A 27,626-nucleotide genomic window follows, 5' to 3' on the forward strand; every position below is an offset into this window, starting at 1 on the left:
GAAATTCTCAATCCCACCAGTCGAGTTTAGGTCTACCTGCGCTCTGGTGACTATTTTTCTTGGGTTACTTTTGATTTAGTAAAACAAAGGCATAACATCGTAAAATGGTATTTTTGGAAGCTATTATGTGATTTTTGTGATAGTTGGTCCTAATGTCGTACAACAAAGGTAAACATTTTCTTTATATACATATTTTTACCAAAAATTGTGTAAAAACGTTAACTTTCTCTCATTATTTAGTTAATTGTGTTTATTGGTAAACATTATTTTTGTTGATGTTATCGCTAATAGTTTGTTGGGGTTATATGTAAAGACCACAGTTAGTAGTAATTACCGGTTACCCAAACTTGAGCTATTAATTTTTACAGTTATGGAAGTATGGTAAGTGATGATTAACAACTATTTAATTTTTTTTTACTTTTCATAAATTATGAAATAATAACTGTCCTTTAAAATAAAATGTACATAAGTTCTGTTATTTATTATTAAATAATCATCTCTCTAAATACCTAATCACAAAAAATTGATTTGTATAGTATGTTTTCTTGATGTATAACTTATAAGGCATTAAACAACTATATATCATTTTCTTATGATATTTTCCTGTCATTGAAATATGTGTCCTCAATTTGTTAAAGGGATGAATCCTTTGTATAAATTAATAAAATAATCCCACACTTTTATTCTTCTGAAAAGAGTTTTAAGACAAATTAGGAATTGTTTATTGAAAAATTGGTAGAAGCTAGTATAAATTTTAGAGTGATCCAAATTTAAAAATCAGTAGCTCATGTAGTATATCTACACATTTTAATTAAATAATGGATTTAAGAATGTTAATAACTTAACTGATAAAAATAGGAACTTTGGACTTGTCCAAGGCTGCAGTATTACAATAGGAGAAATTTGATTTTATTGAAAATTTCTGTTTTATAGTTTATTTTCTTTGTTTATTTTAATTAAAAAATAATGTGATGCTTTGCTTTAACCAATTTTATGTACTGCCGCTCATGAGTCCGGATTATGAGATAGGAAAATCTTCAACGTAATATATATGCAACTTAAGACCTAGTAGCTCTTTATAAAAAAAATAATAAGAAACTATTAGGAAACTAGAATGGATTGATTGCTTTTAAAAAATTTAGAAAACAATTGGGAAATTTTGGCTAAAGACTTCAATCTAGAAAATAAATGCTTTCTACCGTAATAATCTAATCAGCTCGAATCAAAAGTTTTAAAATATAATTTTCCTATATTTAGAAAATAAGGATTTACCGCAAAAGTAGATAAAATAGGTAAATTTCACATATTAGCTCGAAAATGGGATACTAAAGTATATTTTATAGATTTAGAGGCATAAAAATATTTTCTCTGTGACACACATAACCTAAAAAAGCTCCGAAAGCTCTGAAGGGGGAAGATGGGAAGTACCTACCACACTACATAAAAAACTCAAAGAATGACCCCAATAACACGAATATAATATATTATCCACATATACACTCAGTCTGAGATAGCTAAATTATAAACTCAATAAAAAATCTAAAATGGGCAGAAGTATAACCTGCTTCTTTTTTCACTAAATTAAGGAATCGTATTGCGTATAACTTTGAACTATATTTCCATTTTTATACAAGCCAAATAGTCTAAGCGGTACATCGAAAAAATCGGCAAAATCTGTCGGTTTATGCAGAAGGCAAGAAAATTCGCATACGGTTTTTATAGATTAATTGTATTAAATTTTTCCGCAGTACTTCGATTTTCGGACATGGATATTCAAAATGGCGACCAAATTGTAAAAAAAAATATTTCTATTTATTTATTTTTTTTAAGATGATAAAATTTCGTCCTCATTCTGATGTAATCTTTTTGCGATATCTAGCATAAGATTTGTAATGTATTAAAAATCTTAACTTAATGTTAATAAACTCTTAAGACGCCCATTTTAAATTTTGAACTGAAAACTCCCAAACTTACCTACATAAATTACATAAATTACAAAATACCTGTTACCTCAGGTTATACCTCAGTATAACATGTAAGTATTCTTTCAGAGTTTCACGAAAACGGTGCTAAAAAAAATAAAACACCCCAACATCATGAGCAATACCCGAGCTTCCAAAACACATTTCTTGAAAAGTGCATGGCTTTAAAGGAGAGTTTTTTGCAGTATGACAATCCCTTTGAAGATAAAGGAACTGAGCTTTATGCTTTAGATACCAGAGTAGTAAATGGACAAGAAGGGCTAGATGCATTAAATAATATTGAAAAAGTTGGCAAGAACTTGTACCACAATTTTGTATATGAAAGACTAATATCAAAACCTGCCTCTTTCTATTCACCAATTAAAAAAGCTAATTTAAAAGTGTTCATGGCAAAAAAAAACTGGTATAAAGAAAGATAGCACTAAGGAGCTTAAAACGGATTTACAGCTTTACTCTCGACTGTTTATAATTAGTTTTCTGAATTTAGATGTTTTTTTTTGAATATGAAAACCAGAATTTTCCGCCTACTTTGTCAATCGGAGGAGAAATGCGCTCTGGGGATAAGGCGCCTTTAGTAACAGTTTTGGAAGGGATCAGTGAACCGTGCAAGAAATCACATATCGCAAATGTTGTTATAGTTGATGGAGGTATGCTGGTAGATGTTTTAAAACCACATCCAAGCATGGTAACATTTAAAGAATATTTAAAGTTAATAAAGAACTATGTCAGCAACCTTGCTAAAAGCCTGTATTCACCGCGGATAGATATAGTATGGGATCTGTACAAAGAAAAAAGCATTAAAGCAGGTACTAGATTTTCAAGAGGAGTTGGTGTTCGTCGCCAGGATTTACCAACAAAAGGTATGAATATCATTGTATTCGTCGCTATCTATACTTTCATATCTAGGTTGTAATTTTCGATAATTAAAAATTGTGGATACTTTATGGCTGTGGAAAACATAAAAGATATATTGCAGCTAACGATATTGCTATGGTTTTGGGAAAGAATAAATCCAAGGCTCTTCGCAGTATGCATGCTTTTACTGGATGTGATACAGTTTCGTTTTTTATGTCAAAAGGTAAAAAAACGGCATTTAAGGGTGATGATGTGATACAAGCATTTGAGTATATTGCTAGCCCAGGTCAACCTCCCACTAAGCAAATATATGTTTTCTTAGAAAAATATACAACACATCTCTATGGTATTCGGGATCAGGAATATCAGCGTATTAACCCAGCAAGCAAACATCTTTTTGGTACAGAAAATCGCCCACTACTTTTAATTTCACCGACAGCCGCTGCTTCGAAACAACAGACTCTTAAGAGCAGTCTATTAAACAGGTCAAATTTGGGGTAGAGCTGATGTTTTGGAAAATCCACCAGAGCCAAGTGAATGGGGATGGAAAATTTGCGATAATGGATGGAAGCCCATCTGGTCAGATTTACCAGGAATTTGGCAAGGTTGTAGAGAATTAGAAAAATGCTGTTGCTCAAGTGATTGTAACACTATGCGTTGCTTATGCAGAAAAAATGATCTTCCTTGCACTCTCAACTATAGCAAATGTAAAGGAAAGTGTCGGAACAAAAGGTAAATACGCCTTGTACATTTATTAACAAATTATTGTTGTATTTACTTTTTTTATTACAGCAAGCGATATGATGGCAATAGAGACGATGAAGAATCTGAATAATTTTGTTTAAGCTGCCTTATTCCAAATTAAATTAATGCTGTTACGACTTAAGAATTTTTACTTTTAAAGCTTAAACGATACCCCACATAATATATTGCGTCATTTTAAAAAACATAAAAATTTAAGATGGCCGTCGGAGTTTTTCAACAAATTTTAATATTTTTGCCTATGGCTATTATTACTGCTTATCTTAAAGCATTTATCTACAATTTTAAAATAGTTTTGCATATTTTTTTTATATGAATTTAAATACTTTACCCGAGTTTTTCCAAACCGATGTTATTTTTTTCAAAAAGGTCAGAGGTCAAGGTACTGCAAGTCAAATTGCTTAAATATTTATGCAACGCATACATACCAAAATTTTTGCTTTCTGCATTATTTGACACATTTTTTTGCGTACCGCCTAGACTAAAAATCTATAAATGGATGTCAGTGAGACGATTCAGTTTATTTACCAATTTGATTCTCTTTGCAGAAAATCTCAAAACCAAGAATAGTCCTCTTTACTTTACTAGCTTCATATTTAAGCTATTGATAATAATATTATTACTAATAATAATAATAATAATAATAATAATAATAATAATAATAATAATAATAATAATAATAATAATAATATCCTTTATTTCCAACAAAATGATCACAAAGCAACGTCGAAGGTAATACTCTATAGTACAAGTAGTATTACAAGTTGTAGATAATTGATAACCTTGTAGATATTACTCTATTTCGTTAGTAGGGACGTAGAAACATAAATGGACACCTCTGGTAAAATAAAGACTAACACTTGTCATTCTATAAATTTATAACAACAAGAGTATTATCGCATAGCAAACTGATTAGCGAAAGAAAGGAATGGATTTGAACAAAATTGAAGCTGCTTCTTTTTGTTTTCTCAATTAAAGGATCACATATTGATAATGTAAAATAATAATAATAACTAAAAATATAAGAAAAAAAGAAAATAAAAATCCATTTCTCCTGGCTAAAAGTATAATTATTGTGCAATATTAGATGTGACTAATGATATCATAAAAATCCATTTATGATGGTAAGATTACTGTTTTGGAACTTCTTGACTTCATTAAGGCTTTTTATATGCTAAACCACTTTATATCCTTGGGAGATCCCAGCAAGGGAACTCTCAAGGGATGGAATATCTGATCGTAAAATAGTTTTTTTTGGAAGTTAACATGTGGTTTTCGTAGTAAGTCGTAATGTGTTACAACAAAGGTAAATATTTGGTTTATATACGTATGTGTTTCTGAATGTTATCCATAAACGTTAACACTATTTCATTATTTAGTTAATTGTGCTTATTGGTAAATATTATTTTTGTTGATTTTATCGCTAATTGCGGTTATAACATAACCGCGTAACGGTAAAAGCCATAGTAATTACTGGTTACCTAAATTTGAACTACTAATTTTTACAGTTAAGGAAGTATGGCAGGTCCTAATTACCGACAATTTAAATATTTTTCCTTACTTTTCGTAAATTATTAAATGATGGAAATGAAATTATAACCATTAAACCAATTTTTTTGAAAATGATTACGCATTTTCTCGCATCTAATAATTTTAAACAAAATGTCTATCAAAGTATTTACCATTAGATAAGCGTGAACTATGCATAACTCTAACTAAATATATATTTTGCTAATGTATAGCTTATACGCCATTAAACAGTTAAATATATTTCTATTATTGTAACATTTTTCTGCAATTGAAATATGTGTGCTTCTTATTTTGTTAAAAGTTCGTAATCATTTGATTATTTTATTTAATTCATACTTTCGTATTCTTAAAACAGGTTTTAAAAATGTTAAGAATTATTACTTGAACAAGTGCTCAATGTCAATCAAAACAATCCTAACAGTTCTAATCCGAAAGACCTTTTAAAGAATACTAAATTTCTTGGGCTTAGCAAACACCTTTACAAATGTGTCAAATAATGCAGAAAGCAAAATTTTTGGTATGTATGCTTTGCATAAATATTTAAGCAATTTGACCCGCAGCACCTTGACCTCTGACCTTTTTGAAAAAAATGGCGTCCTTTTTGAAAAAAATAACATCCGTTTGGAAAAACTCGGGCAAAGTATTTAAATTCATATTAAAAAAATATGCAAAAGTGTTTTAAAATTGTAGATAAATGCTTTAAGATAAGCAGTAATAATAGCCATAGGCAAAAATATTAAAATTTGTTGAAAAACTCCGACGGCCATCTTAAATTTTTATTTTTTTTAAAATGACGCAATATATTATGTGGGGTATCGTCTAAGGATAATTTGAGGTCGCTGATTTTAATGGTAAGCTTTAAAAGTAAAAATTCTTAAGTCTTAACAGCATTAATTTAATTTAGAATAAGGCAGCTTAAACAAAATTATTCAGATTCTTCATCGTCGCTATTGCCATCATATCGCTTGCTGTAATAAAAAAAGTAAATACAACAATAATTTATTAATAAATGTACAAGGCGTATATACCTTTTGTTCCGACATTTTCCTTTACATTTGCTACAGTTGAGAGTGCAAGGAAGATCATTTTTTCTGCATAAGCAACGCATAGTGTTACAATCACTTGAGCAACCGCATTTTTCAAATTCTCTACAACCTTGCCAAATTCCTGGTAAATCTGACCAGATGGGCTTCCATCCATTATCGCAAATTTTCCACCCCCATTCACTTGGCTCTGGTGGACTTTCCAAAACATCAGCTCTACCCCAAATTTGACCTGCTTGATAGGCTGCTCTAAGAGTGTGTTGTTTCAAAGCAGCGGCTGTCAGTGGAATTAAAAGTAGTGGGCGATTTTCTGTACCAAAAAGATGTTTGCGTGCTGGGTTAACACGCTGATATTCCGGATCCCGAATACCATAGAGATGTGTTGTATATTTTTCTAAGAAAACATATATTTGCTCAGTGGGAGGTTGACTTGGGCTAGCAATATACTCAAATGCTTGTATCACATCATCACCCTCGAATTCCTTAAACGCCGTTTTTTTACCTTTTGACATAAAAAACGAAACTGTATCACATCCAGTAAAAGCATGCATACCACGAAGAGCCTTGGATTTATTCTTTCCCAAAACCATAGCAATATCGTAAGCTGCAATATATCTTTTATGTTTTCCACAGCCATAAAGTATCCACAATTATCTTAAGCCTAAAGAATGTAGGCTATGAAAAAATGATACACAAATTACTACAACATCTGTATCTGCACAACGAACTACGACACTCTGAGCTCTATGCTTAACTGCGTCCATAACATGCAGTATTATTCGGCCGTCTGCCTCTTCTCCATTATTACAAGAAATATTGTTGAGAGAAGAGATACCTTGACCAGATGCATGCATGTATTTTAGTTCCAATATTAGTAACTATTTTTAAATCTCCATCACTATTTAAAAGATTTGAAGAAAGATACTGAAACAGCTCCGTTTTGTTTAAGTCGTGCTCCAGATAATTATTCCAGTCTTGAGGAAGAACACCTGTAATATAAAAGATTAAAATAATTTTTAATTATCGAAAATTACAATCTAGATATGAAAGTATAGATAGCGACGAATACAATGATATTCATACCTTTTGTTGGTTAATCCTGGCGACGAACACCAACTCCTCTTGAAAATCTAGTACCTTCTTTAATGCTTTTTTCTTTGTACAGATCCCATACTATATCTATCCGCGGTGAATACAGGCTTTTAGCAAGGTTGCTAACATAGTTCTTTATTAACTCTAAATATTCTTTAAATGTTACCATGCTTGGATGTGGTTTTAAAACATGTACCAGCATACCTCCATCAAATATAACAACATTTGCGACATCTGGTTTCTTGCACGGTTCACAGATCCCTTCCAAAACTGTTACTAAAGGCGCCTTATCCCCAGAGCGCATTTCTCCTCCGATTGCCAATATGGCGGAAAATTCTGGTTTTCATATTCAAAAAAAACATCTAAATTCAGAGAGCGGGCTAAACTAATTATAAACAGTCGAGAGAAAAGCTGTAAATCCGTTTTAAGCTCCTTAGTGCTATCTTTCTTTATACCAGTTTTTTTTGCCATGAACACCTTTAAATTAGCTTTTTTAATTGGTGAATAGAAAGAGGCAGGTTTTGATATTAGTCTTTTATGTACAAAATTGTGGTACAAGTTCTTGCCAACTTTTTCAATATTATTTAATGCATAAGGCTCAGTTCCTTTATCTTCAAAGGGATTGTCATACTGCAAAAAACTCTCCTTTAAAGCCATGCACTTTTCAAGAATTATGTTTTGGAAGCTCGGGTATTGCTCATGATGTTGAGGTGTTTTATTTTTAGCACTGTTTTCGTGAAACTCTGAAAGAATACGCATTACCTCAGGTCAACACTTTTTCGTACAACGAAGTTACCATTAAGTTAAGATTTTTAATACATTACAATTCTTATGCTAGATATCGCAAAAAGATTACACCAGAATGAGGACGAAATTTTATCATCTTAAAAAAATAAATAAATAAAAATATTTTTTTTTTACAATTTGGCCGCCATTTTGAATATCCATGTCCGAAAATCGAAGTGCTGCGGAAAAATTAAATACAATTAATGTATAAAAACCATATGCGAATTTTCTTGCTTTCTGCATAAACCGACAGATTTTGCCGATTTTTTCGATATACCGCTTAGACTATATGCAAGAAGCAGTTCTCCTATCTACTATGGTACCTTAACAAATTTAGTAGTAACATCTGTTAAGGTAGGCCAATAAATATTTATACATATTCGTCAAATTATTTATTTATTTATATCAGAGCTAATGACCCTATAGTCTGTAAAAATCTGGCATACATCCTGGTATCTTTGGAAGATTTCTACCTCCCACGAAATACAAAATAATTAAAAAGAATAGGTTAATTGGGATACTCCGTGACATAAAGCAGAACAAGTAAAGATGATACCTGTCGACACGCGTTTCTGCTTTTTGGTTTCTTCAGGACAGGGCAACCAAAAAACCAAAAGAAAAAGTGAAAAAAAGCTCTATTAACTCCGATTTTGTAGAAAAATACATCATCTATACTAAGATGCCATCTTTGCTTGTTCTGCTTCGTGTCACGGAGTATTCCGATTAAGCTATTCTTTTGCCATTGTACTGTCCGTGTTAGCTTTCATTCTTTGAAACTGTATCGACTCGGTTGAAGGTTGGATCACACAGGTAGCTTATGCTTCCTTAGTGTGAATGCTGTATTTCTTAATACTGCTCTGAAGAAGCCAAAAAGCAGAAAAACGTGTCGGCAGGCACCATCTTTACTTGTTTTGCTTCATTCACGGAATATTCCGATAAACCTATTCTTTTTAATTATTTTTATTATTTTTTTTGTGGAAGGTAGAAATCTTCCAAAAATATCAGGATATATGTCAAATTTTTACAGACGACTAAAACTACGGCCACAGATTATCGACTACTAGGGTCATTCAGATTCTAGTTCATGCTGAGCTTTCAGCTTTTCTACTGAAAGAGAAACTGTTAAAGCCCGTTTAATAAAAAAAAAATAAAAACCAAATTTATATAATATACGCGACACGGTGGCTATCCACATTACCATATGTCTTAAAATACGTTAATTTTCTTTATTTAAACATATTATGTAAAATATACAACCTTAACTTTGATAAACAAATAAAGTAACTTATAGCTAATAAAAGATATATTTAATTCTGCTGAAAAAGTGGCTGTCTAATCTTGCTTTTAAAAGTCGGCAAAGAGGTATTAAATTTAAAAGTTTTGATTTTATTAATTTTAGCTACTTTAAAAAAATCTCTACTGTATTCGGGGATTGTCAAAATAGGCCCTCTCCAGACATTCAAATTATCATCAGGGACGTCAGTGTGGTAAACTATTTTCCTGAGAGATATATAGGACATGGAGTCTTAAATAAAATCCTTATAGGAAAGAAGGGATTTGGCAGATCTTCAATTCTTATATAAATTAATTAATGGTTTAATTGACTCGCCGGAGATCTTACAACTACTAAACTTACACACTCCTCGGCTGTCAGATCGCAGTACTCAAACTTTTTACTCTGCAGGACCAACGTTACAAATTTTGATGATCTATCCTCAATAGTTACGTTTTGTCATATTAAAAAGGGTGAATATATCTCCTTCAAATAAATGCTTTACGGAATCTAAAGGTTGTAGCAGCAAACGTAACGAGTCATTGTAAGATGATAGAACCTGATAGCGCAAACACATTTCAGAACTTTACTATTCGCTTGGGGTATTAGGATAATTGTAGAGATATTCTATGAGTTTATAATTCAGTCTGAGTTATCAAAGCTACAAACGGTTTATGGTAAGAATTAAGTTATGCTTCCAAAAGGTCTTCTTCTTGAATTAGGAAATCCAATGATGCGTAAAACCTTAAACTATATCTTCTTTAACCAGGGTAAAAACTAACTGGAAATTGGATAATATGCTCATTGCTAATTACTGATAGGATATCTTTACTAGTTACCTCAATTCATTTATCGCCACCATCAAATCAGGCATTTTATTAGGTGTTGTATAATATATGATTTAGACATAAACTTTTATAGGACATCTTCAGTTTGGTTTATTGCATCTTAATTGTTGAGTGTAAATAATTGTAATACCTACTCTGAACATCCATTGAAAATATAATAAATGTGACAAAATATAATTTCAATATGTCTGTTGTTCATGAAATCGAGTCTAAGGAATATTTTAACCGACATATAGACTTATTAAACGGGGACTAAACAATTTGGCAATGTGGTAGGATTATTGGGGGAAACACAACTAAAATATTTTGATCGTTATGACAGTTTCGGATGCATTTGAAGTAGGTGTCAATTTTGTTCATTTAAATACTTAAAACATGACTTAACTTTTAACAGAGAAGCTTGTGCTTCAGGAAATATCTGTCCCATGATAATCTAGATAAGGATTTTTGACTTCCTTTTTCACCTCATTCATATTTTCTGACCTGTTGTTTAATATATATTTACAAGGGTTCATTTTTTGGCATGAATAAGGAGGATTCGTCGAATTTCGAGCAACGTCTTAATTTCCTTTGCTATTTGCTGAAGGTTTCTCCACCTTATACTGATTAAAAACTGTTTTTATATTGCATGTAAAAAGCACTATAAAATGCCTTATCGTTTTAAATATTAAGTGTACGACACGCGTTCATTTCTAGATTTATGCAGAAATACAGGGTGTTTCAGAACTATAGGATCAAACTTCTAGGGGTTGTTCAGCGCAACAGTCGAATCCATTTGAGTATAGGAACCCATGTCCGTTAATGTGGCACTACGCCACTACGGCCCTAAGACGCGTTTAAATTTAGAAAAAATATTAATTACCTAAAAAGGATCTGATGCATTTCTTTCTACCTTTTGTATATGATACCATCACAACAATTGTTCAAAATGTCTTCCTCCAACCTCAATACACCGATTTAAACGCCGTACATGATTTCGGCGGACAACACTAAAAATTTGATCCTCGTTTTGAATGATTTCAAATGCTGCTGTTATTCGTCCAAATAAGTTTAGCTCTGATTCTACTGAAGTTTCGTAGACTAAAGATTTTACATGTCCCCACAAGAAAAAATCGAGCGACGTTAAATCGGGTGACCTAGGAGGCCAAGAAACTGCTCCACCTCTGGCAATCCAATGGTGCCCAAACCGCTGAGCCAAATACTTGCGTACTTGTACAGCAAAGTGAGCCGGCGCTCTATCATGCTGAAACCACATTTGCTGTCTAACGTTTAGTGGAACATTTTCAAGGAATTTTATTCTGGGAGAACTTCCTCCAAGAAACGCAGATAAATAGGTCCTGTTAACCGTTCCGGTAGAAGGTATGGCCCAATTAAATAATCATCAACAATGCCTGCCCATACGTTGACAAACCAACGATTCTGATGTTTTCTTGGAAAAATTGCATAAGGATTTTCTTCGTCCCAAACATGGCTATTCCTACTATTAAAAATACCGTCTCTTGTGAAAGAGGCTTCATCGGTCCACAAAACATATCATAAAAAATTTGGTTGTGCAATAATGTGATCTCAAAGCCATCGACAAAATTGAACTCTAGGATGATAATCGGCTGCAGTCATACCTTGAACTTTCTGGAAGTGGTAAGGATGGAGTTGTTGCTCGTGTAGTACCCGCCAGGCAGAAGCGTTACTCGTATTCATATTCTTAGCGACGTCCCGTGTGCTATTTGATGGTTCATCGGTAAATCGCTGAAGCACCTCTTCTTCAAATTCGACCCTTCTTACGGTTCGAGCAACACGAGTATCATGCATCTTGGTCTTAAACATGCCTGTCTCAGCGAGCCGCCGATGAACCGCAATAAACTTTTTGTATCCAGGATGCTGTCGTTCGGAATAACGTTCATGATACAACCGCGATGCTGCTCGTGCATTGCAGTTTGTTGCTCCGTATGCCAAATGCATATCCGCCAATTCTTGATTGGTAAAGTTTTCCATTAGCAATAAATGTTTAAAAATTGTAAGCTATAAAATTTTTAAACATGACATTGAGAATTTACATTGATAAGCATTGATTTTAAACAATTGTTGTTATGGTATCATGTACAAAAGGTAAAAATAAATGCAGCAGATCCTATTTAGGTAATTAATGTTTTTTATAAATTTTAACGCGTCTTAGGGCCGTAGTAGCGTAGTGACGCATTTCCGGACATGGCTTCCTATACTAAGTGGATTCTTCTGTTGCACTAAACAACCCCCAGAAGTTTGATCCCATAGTTCTGAAACACACCTTGTATTTAGTGTTCGTCACATGAACTTGATCATTAGGCAAAATCTAAGTGGGCTCAATGCATCTTGAAACATGTCTATTTTTATTTGAATGAGTTATGTTCAGATATTGAAGTCAGTTGTATCTTACAAATTAAAGGCTTCTTAGTAAAATAAAATTTGCTATTTAGAGCAGCCGAAAGATGGAACTTTTTTTAATATAGAAACGTTGTTAACTTATCTTTTGTATATGCCATCAGGTCTTGGTGCTCTCCAGTTTTATCCAGTATTTTTAATGGTGTTTGTAACTTCTTAAGTTGCTGAGAGGTTAGGCTTCATCTTATCGTAATTATTGATATCTATTCTCTCCTTATTTATTCAATTCTAATTGAATTGTGCAGGTATTTCAAGTTGGTCTTTCCTGACTGACTTTTTTAGTAGAGCTTATTTTACTATTTTTCTTATAAAATTTTTTGCGACAGCTGGTCTAATAGAATAGTATATTTCTTATTTAAAAAAGAGTGTATTATCTTATTTTCATTTACACATTTTTCTTGTATCTTCTTAAATAATCATATTTATATTTGAATCTGCGCCCAACATCATGTGAAAGATATTCTATTAATTTTGTAGTAAATTGTCCTATTTTGATGTTTGGTTTTCAGAATGTTCTCATCCTATTGGCCTGTTTGATTCTACATCTAAGCAAAGCACCCATGGTATGGTTAAACAATAGATGATCGTATGGTTTTATTTATGTTTTCTTCTATCTTTTTTGTCAGATCAAAAAGAAACAAATGTAATTATTAAACTTCTTGAAAAAAATTCACTATATGACTTTTAAACCAATCATATGAACATCTTAATGAATATTTAATTATACAAAAAAATGTACATCAACAAACTCCTCCTCTCTTTCTCTTTCTACTTAATAACAGATAGAAAGTTTTAAGACAATAATACCCCCAATTACAAGTAATTCTATACCATAATACTTTGCATCAAATAAACGAGGATGCGTCTTTATTTCTAGGTTACCGTAATTAATAACAATAATAAAAAAAAGAATTATCGTTGGTAATATATTTAGAGCAGAGAGAAATCTACATTTCGAAGAAGAAAAAAGAAACAGTTATACTTATGAACAGATGGTTAACGTGTGGTCTTTCAGGTGCAAAAATGAGCAAAATTATAAAAATGGATCCTGGGATTGTATGCTTTCAACATTGCGGACCTAAAATATTTTGTTTCTCATTGCCGGATAGTTGCCCAGTTTGCGAGCAGGATTTGCGGCAGGCGGATTTTTCTTTGTTACCTTTTAGGTGAGTTAAGTGCCATTAAAAATTACACGTTAGTAGACAGTTTATTATTTTTAGAGTGCCTTATCCTTTTATAAGAGCGTCTCAACATCCGTGTTCGGTGGTGATCAAGCCAACCACAGGTGATTTTTTAAAGTAAGTAAAAAAAAATTAACAATACATAGTGAACCGATAGCATGACGTTATGCAAGGTTTGAATTTGCTTTTAACAGGTTACCTCATGGTTGTTTTGTTCCATTAACAATCGATTATATCACTGACCTCTACAGTTAAGCCGTGATGCTAATTATTATTACCAGTTTCTATTTGTTTAGGCATACTGGGTAAACAATCGCTGGTTTTATGTTATGTTATTTGAACAATAAGGTGTTTTATTAAATATGAAGTATTGTTACATAAAGCATCTCTGTCGCTTATATTAGATGGTGAGTTATTAAAAATAATTTGATATAAAAAAACCAATTTAATGAAATTTCGAAACCAGATATTCACGTTCATACAAGGTGATACAAGTTGACGAAGATTAATGAAGTTTTGCCTTTAAGTGGCATACATGTGCACCCAATTTGGGCCACACTGTATACGTCTCCTACTAATATTTATCTTGCTTTTCATTGTCACCTTGTAAAATTAATTGCAATAATGAGTACCTTGGTGCTCTTGATATATACCCTAGGTATTAAAGCTTTCTATTTTAATTGTATTTAGTAAAGACTTTAGTTTATTTATTGGGCCTTAACAATCTATCTATCTAGGATATTATTAGTATTCTTCTAAATATGCTCATTTCAAAAGCCTCGATATTGTTGGATATGTTTACAGTTTGTCTTCAACAAAAAAATTTCCAAGCAAATGTTTTGGCTGTCAGCTAAAAAATCGATTAAAATAAAAGAGATGTTTAATACGACAGTGAAGTTCACTTTACTAATATCTCTCGATTGACTACAATATAATTATAATTATAGTACTACTACTACTAAGTAATAGAGTATTTTTATAAATTATCTTCACTTAACTATAAGAGTAGCTTTATAGAAATTGCGAAGTTAATTACAAAATACGGTAAAGTACTATAGTGATTTTCAACTAATATACTCGATGTTTGGTTTAGGCAGCCCTTATTCTTACAAAATAGATTACCAATTTACAAAAAATATTTTTTTTGCTGCAAGTCAGTTGTCTACTATAGTGGTTATATTTTTTAGTTATATACTATGCTATTTAAATGAGCTTTATTAATTGCGAGAAAATAACTTTTTTCTTCAGGCAACTTATTTTCAAAACTAACTTTCCAAACGGCATCATACTTCCTGGGTACGTAATTTTTATGTTATATTTATATCCATACATCCGTTGTTATAAAATAAACCTATTTAATACGTGTTTTTGTTGCCCCTACTGACTGTCAAATAAGTAATTGGCAACATAAGAGAGCAAAGTTGACACTGTTGCAAGTTTTTAACACAAGCGACAGATGCGAGAACGAACGCACTTTCAGTCAGCTTGGCTATTGGCGATATTGCATTGGTTGCATCTTTGTAACTTGGACTATAGTTTTGTATTTTGTCCTTTGTAATAAAAGTTTACACTTATCCGGCTTAGTGCCTACATTAATGCTTTTCTTAATATATTTGAATTTACTGTTTACTCAGTTTTACTATTTACTCAGTGATAGGAACGATCTACTACGATCTAGCCCAATTCATGGTAAGAGCATATTTACTCATTTTAGCAGTAATGAATTATTGATATTAATAACTTATTTTTTTTAAATATTATTTTAAGATGCAGCACTACAAGTAGAGTTTGGAAGCGCAAAAAAAATTGAAGACTGTATTTCAAAATGGTTGCGAAGACTAAATGATTTTTTTTTATATTTTCTTAAACTTTTATTTTTTAGGCGTATACACGTTTTGTTTTATATTTTTATATTTTTTTATTTTATAATCAATATATTTTTAATTTTTATAAATGATTACACACCACACAAGAAAAGAAGTCGTGTAACCATCCTAGTAATACTTCAAATTATGTCCAATACATGACGTGAAATGTCCTAAAAGTATGTAGGATAAGGTAAGGTAAGTCGGTGATATTTTTATTTAAACATGAGCAATTTATATTTCTAAAGATAATATAATTTGCTTGACCTTTCTATCCAAAAGTTAAATGTTTTACACAATTGATCATTTACAAAAAATGCTAAAATAATGTCAATTTTGACAGAAAAACATATACTCAAAAAAATACCAATCGGTTAGGTAATTTGGTTATAGGTAAGTTTATTTGGTGAAAGTGGAGAGGTATTTTGGTGATATGTGATTAGGACCAGTAAAGAATAAAATTATTGAAATCGTGTAAGTATAATTCATAAGAAAACCTTGAGTTATTGGTATATATAACAAACATTATTCTGAGTCAGTTGAACGATGCTCATCACAACCGTCGCACATAAAGATGTCTTCATCGTCAGATCTCGATTGACAGTTTGTGTGATATGGAACGCAGCAAAAAGAACACTGTACCCATAACGCACCATTTTTGGCTTTCTCATCCTCTCGGTAGCTAATGCCACAGACACCACAATACTAGTCATCATCGTCGTCTTTTTTCTTGCTTTTTGGTTTGGAGTTTTCTTTCGATGCACGCTTTTTCGTGTTAGAACCTCTGGAGCTTAGTACTCCTGAAGGTCTTGGTTGTGACTGTGTTGGTATGTGAGGATCAGTTAACCATTTTGCACTGGAGTCTCTGGTTTTACCCTGCGGTTTTAATTTGCTCGCTGCACTTGCAGAAGGTAGTAAAAATAAATTGTCAGTGCTGGATTTTTTCAAAGGAGGATCAGAAGGAAGTATATCATCAAGTCTAGTGAATGATTGATTTTCTCGAAGAGTCTCAGTTAGTTCTGATATAGTCCCGGGGCTATAGCTTCGGGTGAGATAGCATCTTTATTCAAAGGACAGATTCCACTTTTTCGAAAGGCGGTTTCAATATTAGTGGGGGTAAAACTTTTAATCATTGCTACACAAAAAAAAAATTCGTTGTAAGTTATAACGGCTAGGTTTTTCACAGTTTTCTTTTTTCATGTAATCGTTTAAGCAGTTAGTCCAAGCGGATTCTAAGGGACGATAAACGCTCACATCAAGTGGCTAGAGTAGACGGCTTGTGTGTGCTGTAAAGGTGAAGAGATGAATATGATTTTGCTTTGCTAATTCTAAAGCAGCCAATGACAAATGTGAAGCATGAGAGTTCATCAAGAGAATTATGGGTCTTTCTTTTGGTATGGAATTAATAAAAAACTGGAACCATTCGAAAAAAATATCAGAGTTTATCCAGCCTTTCGGTGACAGTTTTACTAATGAGTTAGGTATGGCTCCACGGGCTAAATCAGGGTTCCAACGTACACCTTTGAAAATTACTAGGGGTGGTATAAAGGTGCCATTGTCACAAATGCAGCCGAGAACTGTAGTTGTTTCTCCCCTGTCTGCGTAACTCCTTTTGTAAACATAACGCTTGCCTAGAGCCGTCACAACTTTGTTGGGTTTTACTTCAAACGGCAACCCCGTTTCGTCACAACTCCAAATTCTCCCTGGCGTATTTTTAATGTCCAATTTTGTAATAAGAGTTTCTAATTTTGTATAGAAATCAGCAAGCATAGTGGGATTTGCCATGGAAGCTCGATATGCAGCTAAGTTTTCTGGCACATATCTTTTTTTAAAGTTTGTCCACCACCACTTGCTAGCTAATTCATTATCCGCATTTAAAAAATTTTCACGACCAACCGATTTTGCAACCGAAAACACTAGTTTTCTAATATTGTGGACAGTAACACCAAATCCTAACTCTTGCATGGCGATAATATAATTAAATATTCGGACTTGCAAGTCTGCCGGTAGATCAAAGGGCCTTCCCAACTTTGATACGTCGCGAATAACCGGATGACCTTCTGCATTTTCAGTTTTCGTTAAATATCTCTTTAAAGATGTCCAAGCAATCTTCATCGATGCTTCATGTCTTTCGATGCTTTGTATATGGACACACCTTCTTCATGGACTTTTTTAAAATTTTTATTCCAAACTGCTACTGGTGCTGAATTTTTATCAACATTTAAACTAATTAACACTAGTTTTTCGTGTACAACAACTTTATAAAAGAAAATATAATGCTAATTAAAAGGCACACAAAATATAATAAATTTTCAAAAGTTCCAACTATTATGGCCAATACTGATGTACAGTCTGTCTTAGTCCACGTTTTAAAGCATGTTTTCTTAGAAATGTTCATCAAATGTTTAGTATTAATATTCCCTGAAGAGACCAGAAATGAATTTTAAATACATATTTTATATACATTTGGAAATCAGAATAACATCTGGTTTTCAATACTGAGTCAGGCAAATGAACCTTATGGGATTGAGCGATCCCTTAGAATTGATGCTTCCTCCTAAACTACCTGTTGGTACCTAAAATTCTGTAGGGTTAATTCTTCTATCCTTCTATCCTATCTAATAAATAAAGAAATATGGTCTGACATGAAAAAAAGGTCGTCAGGTTTTCCTTAGTAGCACTTTTTTAAATTGAATCTAGAATTTTTAAGCCAAGCGAAAGATATATCTTCTCAGTCAAAGTTATCATCTTTCTTTTACTTCAACAGTTCTCAATCTCATTCGATTCAAATATTTCACTCCAATTCAAGAGAGTGCAGTTCCGAAAATGAAGTTTAAATCTGCAGAATGGAAGAATCAGAATCTGCCGGTAGAGCAAAGGGCCTTCCCAACTTTGATAGGTACGTCGCGAATAACTGGATGACCTTCTGCATTTTCAGTTTTCGTTAAATATCTCTTTAAAGATGTGCAAGCAATCTTCAAGTCTTTCGAAGCTTTGTATATGGACATACCTTCTTCATGGACCATTTGTCCTGCTCGAACCATATCTTGCTTCTCATAATTTCTGTACTTTCCTTTGAGCATTTTATCTGCCATCTCATGAAAGGCAATTTGGTGATAGATAGATAGGTATGTTGGTGATACCCTGAAACAAACAACTAATTACATTTCGCAAAAATGCACTAAATTTACTAACGTATAAAACCCTAAAATCCTTTAAAAGTCCGCTAAGAAGTCGAATAACAATTTAATTTAAACATCTCTATTGCAACCTCACAGTTTTGCATGCAAAATGTCTAAGAAAATGGCTAACTTACTTAAGCCGTAACAGGAGCAAATGATATTTTAAAGTCAATATGATTACAGTACATTAAAGAGTAGCATATTTCTTATAAGATAACATATAAGTTAACACTTACCCTTTAAAATTGCAGCTAACACAAAAAAAATCAATTTATGTTTCAAAAATTATCAAATTTAACGAGTTTATTTACCGGCAAGAACGGAAAGTTTTGCTAGACGTAAACAAATGAAACGAAGCGCGGTACAGACCGTGCGGTATGGAGAGGATATTTCACAGAGCTGTTCGACATGATTCCGAGACCTCCCCGTGAATAGGTAAGTTAATGAACAATTGTTAGAAAACTATCACCAAATTATCTAGACCACCAATATACCTTACCTTACCCTACATATGATGTAGAATCCTGCGTAAATTGGACCTCCATAATATGTAATACGTCTTTTGGGATACGACTATATACGTACATTATGTCTTGGAGTACGTACAAAGTACGTCTTTAGTACGTAACTGTGCTGTTTGTTAATCATAATGCTACTGCTTTTTCAAAAACAAAAGTAGTTTTTGTACTGGCGATTTTACATTTAAATATACTGGGTTTAATAATCATAATATTAACCATCAGGGTTATTAAATAAATACTTGCTAGGGTTACACCCTAGGTATATACATATTTCAACCAGTCTACGCGGTATATATTAATTTTAAAAAAAGAGTATTAAAACTTAATTGAATATGAAACTTATGTGAATAATCAAAATATTCGACAAGATTCCCAATACATTAAACAATGATTACTAAAATGACCTAAATTCTGTTTATAAAATAAAAAGAGGAAAGGTTAAATAACACAGTATACAATATAATAATAAATATTAATTTTATTCATATTATAAGATTTGAGAAATTGTAAAAATGTGGATTGTAAGAAGTTATTGTAAAAACAAATTTAAAAACTATTTAATTAATTATTAATAGAAACATATTAATAATGTTATTGCAATTAAGTGTTATTATTTATAAAGGAAAGTAAAAATTTCAAAAAAGTGTATTTAGTTCCTCAAAGTGTTAGTTAATTTACTGCAAGAGCTTAAAATTCAGGAAAGATCATACTTAACGGGTACTGGTCGAGAGAATACAGTGACTTCTTATTGATTTTCTTTTCTACAACATCCAAGCTTCAATATGCGACAAAAAAAACAAGTATTACGTAGCAATTAATCATAAACGCAGGTCTTAATAGTTCTCTATTACATCACATTTTCTTCATCTGAAAAGAGTGATCTAGCTCTTGCTATCTTTATTTTTCTTATTTGCATATGTCCTTGCTGGATATGACAATATTCTTTTAATATCGATCCAGATGAGTTCTTTCGCATTGTCCCATGAACTTGATTCTGCATAAAAAAACAGTGTCGAAAATTACTTAGTGGTTCTTGCTAGTATTTTTGTGCTTACTTACTATGCCTATATATCTTCATTATTGGCTTCTTGAAAATTTTTATAAACTTAGTTTTCGCGACGTTTAGGGCTAAACCACTTACTTCTTACTGTATATCATTTTATTAATTATTTTTTGCAAGTCTTTCACCTGTCTCATACTCCTAAGCCTTTATTGTATATATTAAAGACATTTCTTCACATTGGTTTGTCAATAGTGGTGAGAATATACATCTCTGTCTTAGTTCACATTTTAAAACATGTTTTATTAAAAATGTTCATCAAATGTTAGTACTAATATTCCCTGAAGAGACCAGGAACATATACATTTGGAAACTAAAATAACGTCTGGTTTTCAATAGTGAGTCAGGCAAATGAACCTTATGGGATTGAGCGATCCCTACGAATTGATGCTTCCTCCTAAACTACCTGTTGGTGCCTAAAATTCATATCATATGTGTAGGGTTAATTCTTATATCCTTCTATCCTAATAAATAAAGAAATGTGGTCTGGTATTAAAAAAAGAGCATCAGGTTTTCCTTAATAGCACTTTTTTAAAATGAATCTAAAATTCTTGAGCCAAGCGAAAGATATATTTTCTCATTCAAAGTTATTATCCTTCTTTTACTTCAACATTTATCTCATTTGATTCAAATATTCCACTGCAATTCAAGAGAGTGCAGTTCTGAAGTAAAATGAGTCTGCAGAATGAAAGAATCAGAATCTGTTAACCCCCTTTTCAATATTGGTCTCTTATACGGTGCTTATAGAATTTTTTTTCATTGAACTTAACAAATTCACTTAGTTGCGAAATATATGAGAGTAGCAGAGTTAGAATATAATATTTGCTAAAAATAGTAATAAGAATTAAACTAATAATATAGAGGTGAAAAACCTTAGGAGATCAAAGCACACTGCAGATCGGACTGAATAAGTCAGAAGACTTTTTAATTTTAACTTTTGGTATATCTAGAAACTTGACAGGTGACATATATTCAATTGTTTTATCTACTAGTCTTACTAAAAGTGGTAGAACATGTAAAAGTTAATATTCGGAAGTTGACTTAATCATTTTTAATAAAAAAAACCCTGAATATCACTGGAATTTATTTAAAAAAGCTGCATGCTTTCAAAAATATTCTAGCAATATTCAAATTGCTGACACAGATTCATTCCTTGAATATTCTTGGATTAATTCTTTGTGATTCAGAGTACTCAGGTAACATTTATTAATTAATATCTGAACTTTTCGGTTGTTCATGACTTCTATTTCGCCAGTGAGTTATTAGTCACATTTTCTAGATAGTACTGCAAGCAACCAAGCAAAAATTTTTAGTAATTTTTAAGAGGAAAACATCATTCGAGACGAGTTATTTAGTTTACACTTGATGATAATTAGAGATACTTCCCAATGAAACATCGTGATAAGTTTAAAATAAAGACAATGCATGTTTGATAATTAGATTTTACTATTAAAGCACTATCATAGCATAAGATAATTGCATTATTTATTTGGAAATATGAGAGGCCAACATTTAACCCCTTATTGGTAAAAAAAATTAAAAATTTCATACCGTTGAATATTGATGGCAACAGAAATCTTAATATAAAAATTTAATTGTTGCTAAAAAAATAGAGAAATAAATAAAAATTTATTTCTTTAATTTTTTAGCAAAAAGCACTGCTCCGTTATGTTCCTTCACAAATCAGTGGATTTGACCAAAAGGATCAATAGAATGGCCGGCGACATCTCCGAATTTAACATCCGTTGACTTTCCATGAGCATTTAAAAAATTTTATCTTTAAAACAACCTGCTATAGGAAAAAATACTTGGTATTACTCTCTTTTCCATAACAACCTTTTCATTAATTGTTCTAAAACAATCCATGCCCATATATTCTTTGCAAAATATGGAAAAATGCTTCCTTAAATTCCTGCAGCCATAATTGTCTTGGAACTCTTTGGTGAGCCAACTAAGAGTTATTTCATCGAGTGAAGATTTTGTGGTGAAAAAGCTTCATGAAAATCATAAAATGTGATACATTTTAATACGTCATATCTTAGTCACTATTAATATCGTATAAATTTGTTATGGACCTTATTTTGATAGACGTGATAACAGCTCTTTTTTTTGCATTTTACAAAAATAAAAAAAAACCCTTTGCTGTTTTAGTTTCTCAAGTACATAATCAATAGCATTTATTCTTTTTTTGCTATTTAATTTTTTCTGAGTAAAATTGAGATCAATAAAAACTTACGTAATGCATATAAATGGTTTTCTCAGTTTTGCAGAAAATTTCAAGGATTTATCAGTAAATCTTCGATACATTTTAACCTAGGCTAGACTAACCCTACTAGACTAATGACTTATAATTTTGCTGGTTTGCAAGGAAAGTGTCACAATTCCTATTTCTCTAACGGTTCTAATTTCTTTTAGTGACTACTATAACTCTATGGACTTACATATCGGTGTGACAACATCCACCGGAACTATAGTAGAATTTGATAAACATGGTCTCCGGAAACACCGATCGAATCACTGGAACCAATGTTTACTATTGGATCAAGTAAGTAATTAATTTAATATAATTTTTTTTTTAAAACATATTAATAAGAAGCCCAAGTTGAAAAGACAGATTATTTGTATTTTGTGTATTCAAATGATCAGTCAGCAAATAAGTATTAATAAGCAGCAATAATAACCTTAGTTATCTATTGGTACAATATATAAGGGAGTACAATGAAAACGAAAGTGAAAATTAGACTGTTTAGGGCTATATAAAATCTAGCTAAACCACTATTAATAGTTAATTACCTTTAATTATAGATTATTGAAAAAAACCAGTTAAAAAAACAAAGACCTGAAACATGATTAAAATATCAAGCTATAGTATACTATTTTTCCCCCTCTCTGTCTGTCTCAAGGAGATATTAATGGTGGGAACTGGCTGGCAGATTTAATTTTTTTTTTAGGTTTTTGATAGTTGCTAGCTCGCCTCTTATTGCAATTGATTTTAAAATAAAAGGTTTTTATTTTTTCTCCAACTGACGGTATTAATGCTTCAAATTACTAATCTTTTTAAAAAGTTTCTGCATTTTTATATTATTTATCATTGCCTTAAAGTGGCCTTCTTTAATTCTCGGATCTTTTTTGATAATTCAGCATTTATGTTATTGTTTTCTTTAAAAAAAGACTTTCATCTATTCAGCAATAATCATCACTTACATTATTAATACCTTAAAGAAACTAACATTTTATCTTTGCAAACTAACAATAACTTCACCGCGAACTTTTTTAAAAATCTTATTTTAAAGATTTAAAATGTCATGATAACATAACGAGGTTGTTTTTCTTGATTTCATATTTTTTATTAAAATGTATATAACTGAAATCCAAAGGATGACAATATGATGCTGTGCGCAGAAATAGAACAAGTAACATCACAGATTGAATCTTAATATAACTATGGCACCATCACCAAATAAATATTATTCTGATAGAGGTTTTGAAACTAAATATTATTGAGTCATTCAACTACCATTATTCTCAAGTCGCACTAATTATAACTGATACTATGCTACTCTTCTGATACAACATGGGCAGAATCAGCTCTGAGTCTGGGTAACATAAAGCAGGCCATAAGAAAAAAATTGTCTAATGCCATAGACTGGTTTTTATTAAATTACTTGAAGCTGAATCATAGTAATACTGTACGATGCATATTCACTCAAAAAAGCTTTTAGAAGAACGAACAACTGTTAAAGTTTCAGGAATCTGGCCAAGTCAAAAACTAACATAGGATAATAATATACAGGTTGGAGAATTAAACATTATACATTGCTTAAAATAATGGCAACACCACTTCTTTTCGTCGATGAACGGGCACCTCCCGCCGTCTGATAAGATTTTATAGAATAACAAGTTCTTCTGCGCATATTTTATTCCAGTATGTGCTTTTCTCCATCTTTTTAAAATAAAATTCATAAAAACTTATACAGAGGAAGCGAATCCTATTTATATTGTTTTGTGTTTAAAATTCATACAAACTGTTACAGGTAAAGCGAAGCCTATTTTTTATCATTTTTGTGGATGGAGATCCGCGTTATTGCAAAGTGAAAACTCACACAGCTCAACATTTTTTAAAATATAATTTAGATATTATTTACTTTCTTAACAACACTCCTGGCTGCAGTGCCATCAGTCGTGCTAACTGTAGTGTGACACCACTTAACAAACATCTCTCAGGAGTTATCTTACTGCACGAACACTTTGGTTCGCATCTGGATTCGAAAGGAACTATAAAATCAATATGAATGAACGGGCAGATTTTTCAACAAATTGGCAAAAGAGTACATAAATTTGGAGTGAGATAAAAATAGACCGTTACGATATCGCATCTGATTACAGCAAAAAGGTCAAAATCACGAGGATCCTCCCGTCAAACATCAAGCTTGGCATAATAAGCACGTTCGCAAATCCTATTATTTATTACAAGTTGTGAAAGGCGAAGATGCTTCTTGCTGCAGCCAGCCACGAACTGCACTTAAAATAGTTCTTCATGAAGGATTTCTGCCACCTCAATGCCATTTGTAACAATTAACTTGTCAAAATTTAGAAATCCCACCATTTGTCCCACTGTTAGTCAGACTGTCGCTAAATGCTTGCATAATGCCTTGTAACTACTGCTGTTCTTCTATTCGTAGTGAACTCAAAAAACTAGTATTCAACCAATGTGGTCTATATTTCTCATGTCGAAAAAATATCCAAACAACACATTCGTAGAACGCGCAACTAACTCCTTCAATTCTGACAAAGATTACTTTGAACTACTTTGCATTGTTACCAATGAAGAGAACTTTGGTTATTCCAAATGGCTTGACAGAGTCAATTCTAAATTCGTCTTGTGATAAAAATTCCGCTTATGTTGTATTTGTGCTAGCACACAACCAATGAAGGATATTAATCAGTAATTGTGAGGAATACTACATGCAACGTGTAAAAAAAGAGATCAAATAAGAATTATCGTAATAGTCGATGCACATGTAGGTATTAGTTTTTGAATAACATCGACATCTTTATTAAAAACAAATATTTTCTTAAAAGTTTTTTCCATCACATAAGTCAATATTAACCGAAAATCACGGAACAGTTTGGAGCTGGATTAATTAAAAAAATGTATGCGTACATACCAGGGGAAGTGAGAAAGTCAGTCTGTTATGCTGCGTTACAAGGAGTGGCAGGGGGGTCATAGATCCCTAAAAGGTGCGTTATGTAAAACTTGAAAGCTCACTTTCAAAAAGTTAAAATTATTAAGTGGTTTTATGGGGGCAATTCGGCAGTAGGGATTTATTTTTAATTACATTTAAAAATGAATTGATTCCTTGCTTTTGTCTCCAAGATTATTTTAAATATCACATTTAATTGCAAGAACTTTTTATCGAAAGGGTACAATGCGATTGAGTAGAGCTGTTGGAAAGGAACTTGGTATGTACCCAAAATTATCAGTATTTGAAAAAAGCATGGGTACAAATTCTTTAAAAACTCCGAAACTCAGGAGATTGTTCCCAAAGACCCGTGGTGAAGAACAGATATTTGGCGAAACTATGATGGAAAAAGCAAATAAAAATGAAATTTGTCTACGAAATATTCTATGTTCAAATTAATCTCCTTTTCCCTTACATAGGAAACACATTGCTTCCTTACTGGTCTTGGGAAAATGCGCATAGAATTGTAGCAGAGCGCACGAAATGGACCTCTCTATGCGTAATAATCGATATCCCAACCTGTATATGCAAACTTACAAGAAACTGGCTAAAAGGCTGTATATTATTATGCTGCATTTTGAAGTATATTTCTGAATATATTTCAGGCTGTATATACTTGTAGACCTATGCTGGATAGATCTACAGGATACTATATTATAATTTATTTAATCATATCATATGGGATATTGGCGTAGTGACACTCAGCACATATGACAACAATCATGACTTGCTAATTTAGCATTTAACAAGTAAGTCAATAACGCCAATTCTGGGTTTCCAGTACAAAGAGAATGTAAAAAATAGACTTAGGGAATTAAATATAGCAACTCTTCTATGCCATTTCATGTACAAATACGTGATGTGGGCTAGCGATAACAGCCATGAAAAACTGCGTCATAATAATTATCACAATTACGAGACAAGGTATAGAAATAATGTGTTGTTAAGTGTCACCCGTCGAAGTAACCATTATGCTTCTCTGTTTTTTAACAAATTAATTAATTCACTTAAAAATTTTTCAATAAAATTACTTTAAAACAAAAATAAGAAAGCCTCTAATAGAAAAAAGCTTTTATTCAATTAAAATGTTCATTAAATAAATACATTTTAAATCCAAAGGAGCTGAATCTCAGCATTCTCTAATTCTTAGTATTAAATAGCATAATATTTCTTCCGTTTGTCTTGTCAATGTGTAATTAGATATTTATTTTATTCTGTTTTGTTACATTAATGACTTATGAAAACTAGTTTGGTGCACTGGTAGCACAAATTAATGATTTCTTAATACAGGTTACAAGTACAGTCTTAGGAATTCAGCCTTATTAACTAAGTGGAACCAATTTTAATACCAGGTTAACAGAAATTTGTCGGAACAATTAAGACTTATTTTACCGTAATAAAGTAAAAGGCCAAGCTAATTCTTTTTTTATTTTCCAATTTAGGTTCCTCATCCCTGGAGAGAACACTGGGACACCACCTTGTGGCAAGTATGTAAACAAAAATGCTGGTCGTCAAAAAACTACAGCGAAGACAACCACAATTGCTACAGTTTCGTCCTCACTTTTCTCGTGACATTGGGTTACGGACAGTTAAGCGAAGCTGCCAGAAATCGAACAGTTTTCTGTGAAAAATTTATTGTTCCTAGAACCACCGCTGCTGGAAAATATATTTCTTTGTATAGAAAATTAAAAGAGTTTAGGTTTTATGTGCATAGAAGTAAGTAATGGGCTGTATAGAAGACGTGAAAACCAAAGTTAGAATTGTAGATTTTTTTATATTATTTATTAGAACATTGTTGTAGTTGCACCAGAAGAAAAATTAAATTATGGTACAATAAAAACAATATTGTTACTATTTTGTCTTGTTAATTCACCAATTATTAGAACATTAAAATGAAATAGTGAAAGTGCCGGGATAATGTCAACTATTACTTTCGATAAATTTATTGCAACTGAATATGATGAGTAACCGGAAAATGATAAAAG

General features: G+C 31.9%; 1 protein-coding gene and 1 long non-coding RNA gene across 2 annotated transcripts; one reads left to right on the plus strand and one right to left on the minus strand.

The window, feature by feature from the left end:
- LOC126745206 (MKRN2 opposite strand protein) lies at positions 1–27,495 on the plus strand. Its single transcript, XM_050452946.1, has 5 exons — positions 1–168; positions 13,605–13,755; positions 13,810–13,887; positions 22,814–22,943; positions 27,084–27,495. Exons 1-5 carry the CDS (start codon positions 153–155, stop codon positions 27,363–27,365), a joined length of 657 nt encoding a protein of 218 aa, XP_050308903.1. The 5' UTR covers positions 1–152; the 3' UTR covers positions 27,366–27,495.
- LOC126745207 (uncharacterized) lies at positions 6,009–7,101 on the minus strand. The gene is made up of 4 exons (XR_007663464.1): positions 6,675–7,101; positions 6,285–6,566; positions 6,158–6,220; positions 6,009–6,097 (listed from the first exon to the last, which is right to left on the minus strand). It is a non-coding gene; the product is annotated as an uncharacterized LOC126745207 (long non-coding RNA).
- Positions 27,496–27,626: the final 131 nt, after the last annotated feature.

This window comes from Anthonomus grandis, chromosome 15 (genome assembly GCF_022605725.1).
Source record: "Anthonomus grandis grandis chromosome 15, icAntGran1.3, whole genome shotgun sequence".
In the NCBI taxonomy this organism is placed as follows: Eukaryota; Metazoa; Arthropoda; class Insecta; order Coleoptera; family Curculionidae; genus Anthonomus; species Anthonomus grandis.

What these genes read in the sequence shown, in the direction of transcription:
- LOC126745206 (XM_050452946.1), top strand. An exon ending in TTTTCTTTGTTACCTTTTAG is followed by an intron (nt 13,756 to 13,809) that starts GTGAGTTAAGTG and finishes TATTATTTTTAG; the next exon opens with AGTGCCTTATCCTTTTATAA. An exon ending in ACCACAGGTGATTTTTTAAA is followed by an intron (nt 13,888 to 22,813) that starts GTAAGTAAAAAA and finishes AATTTCTTTTAG; the next exon opens with TGACTACTATAACTCTATGG.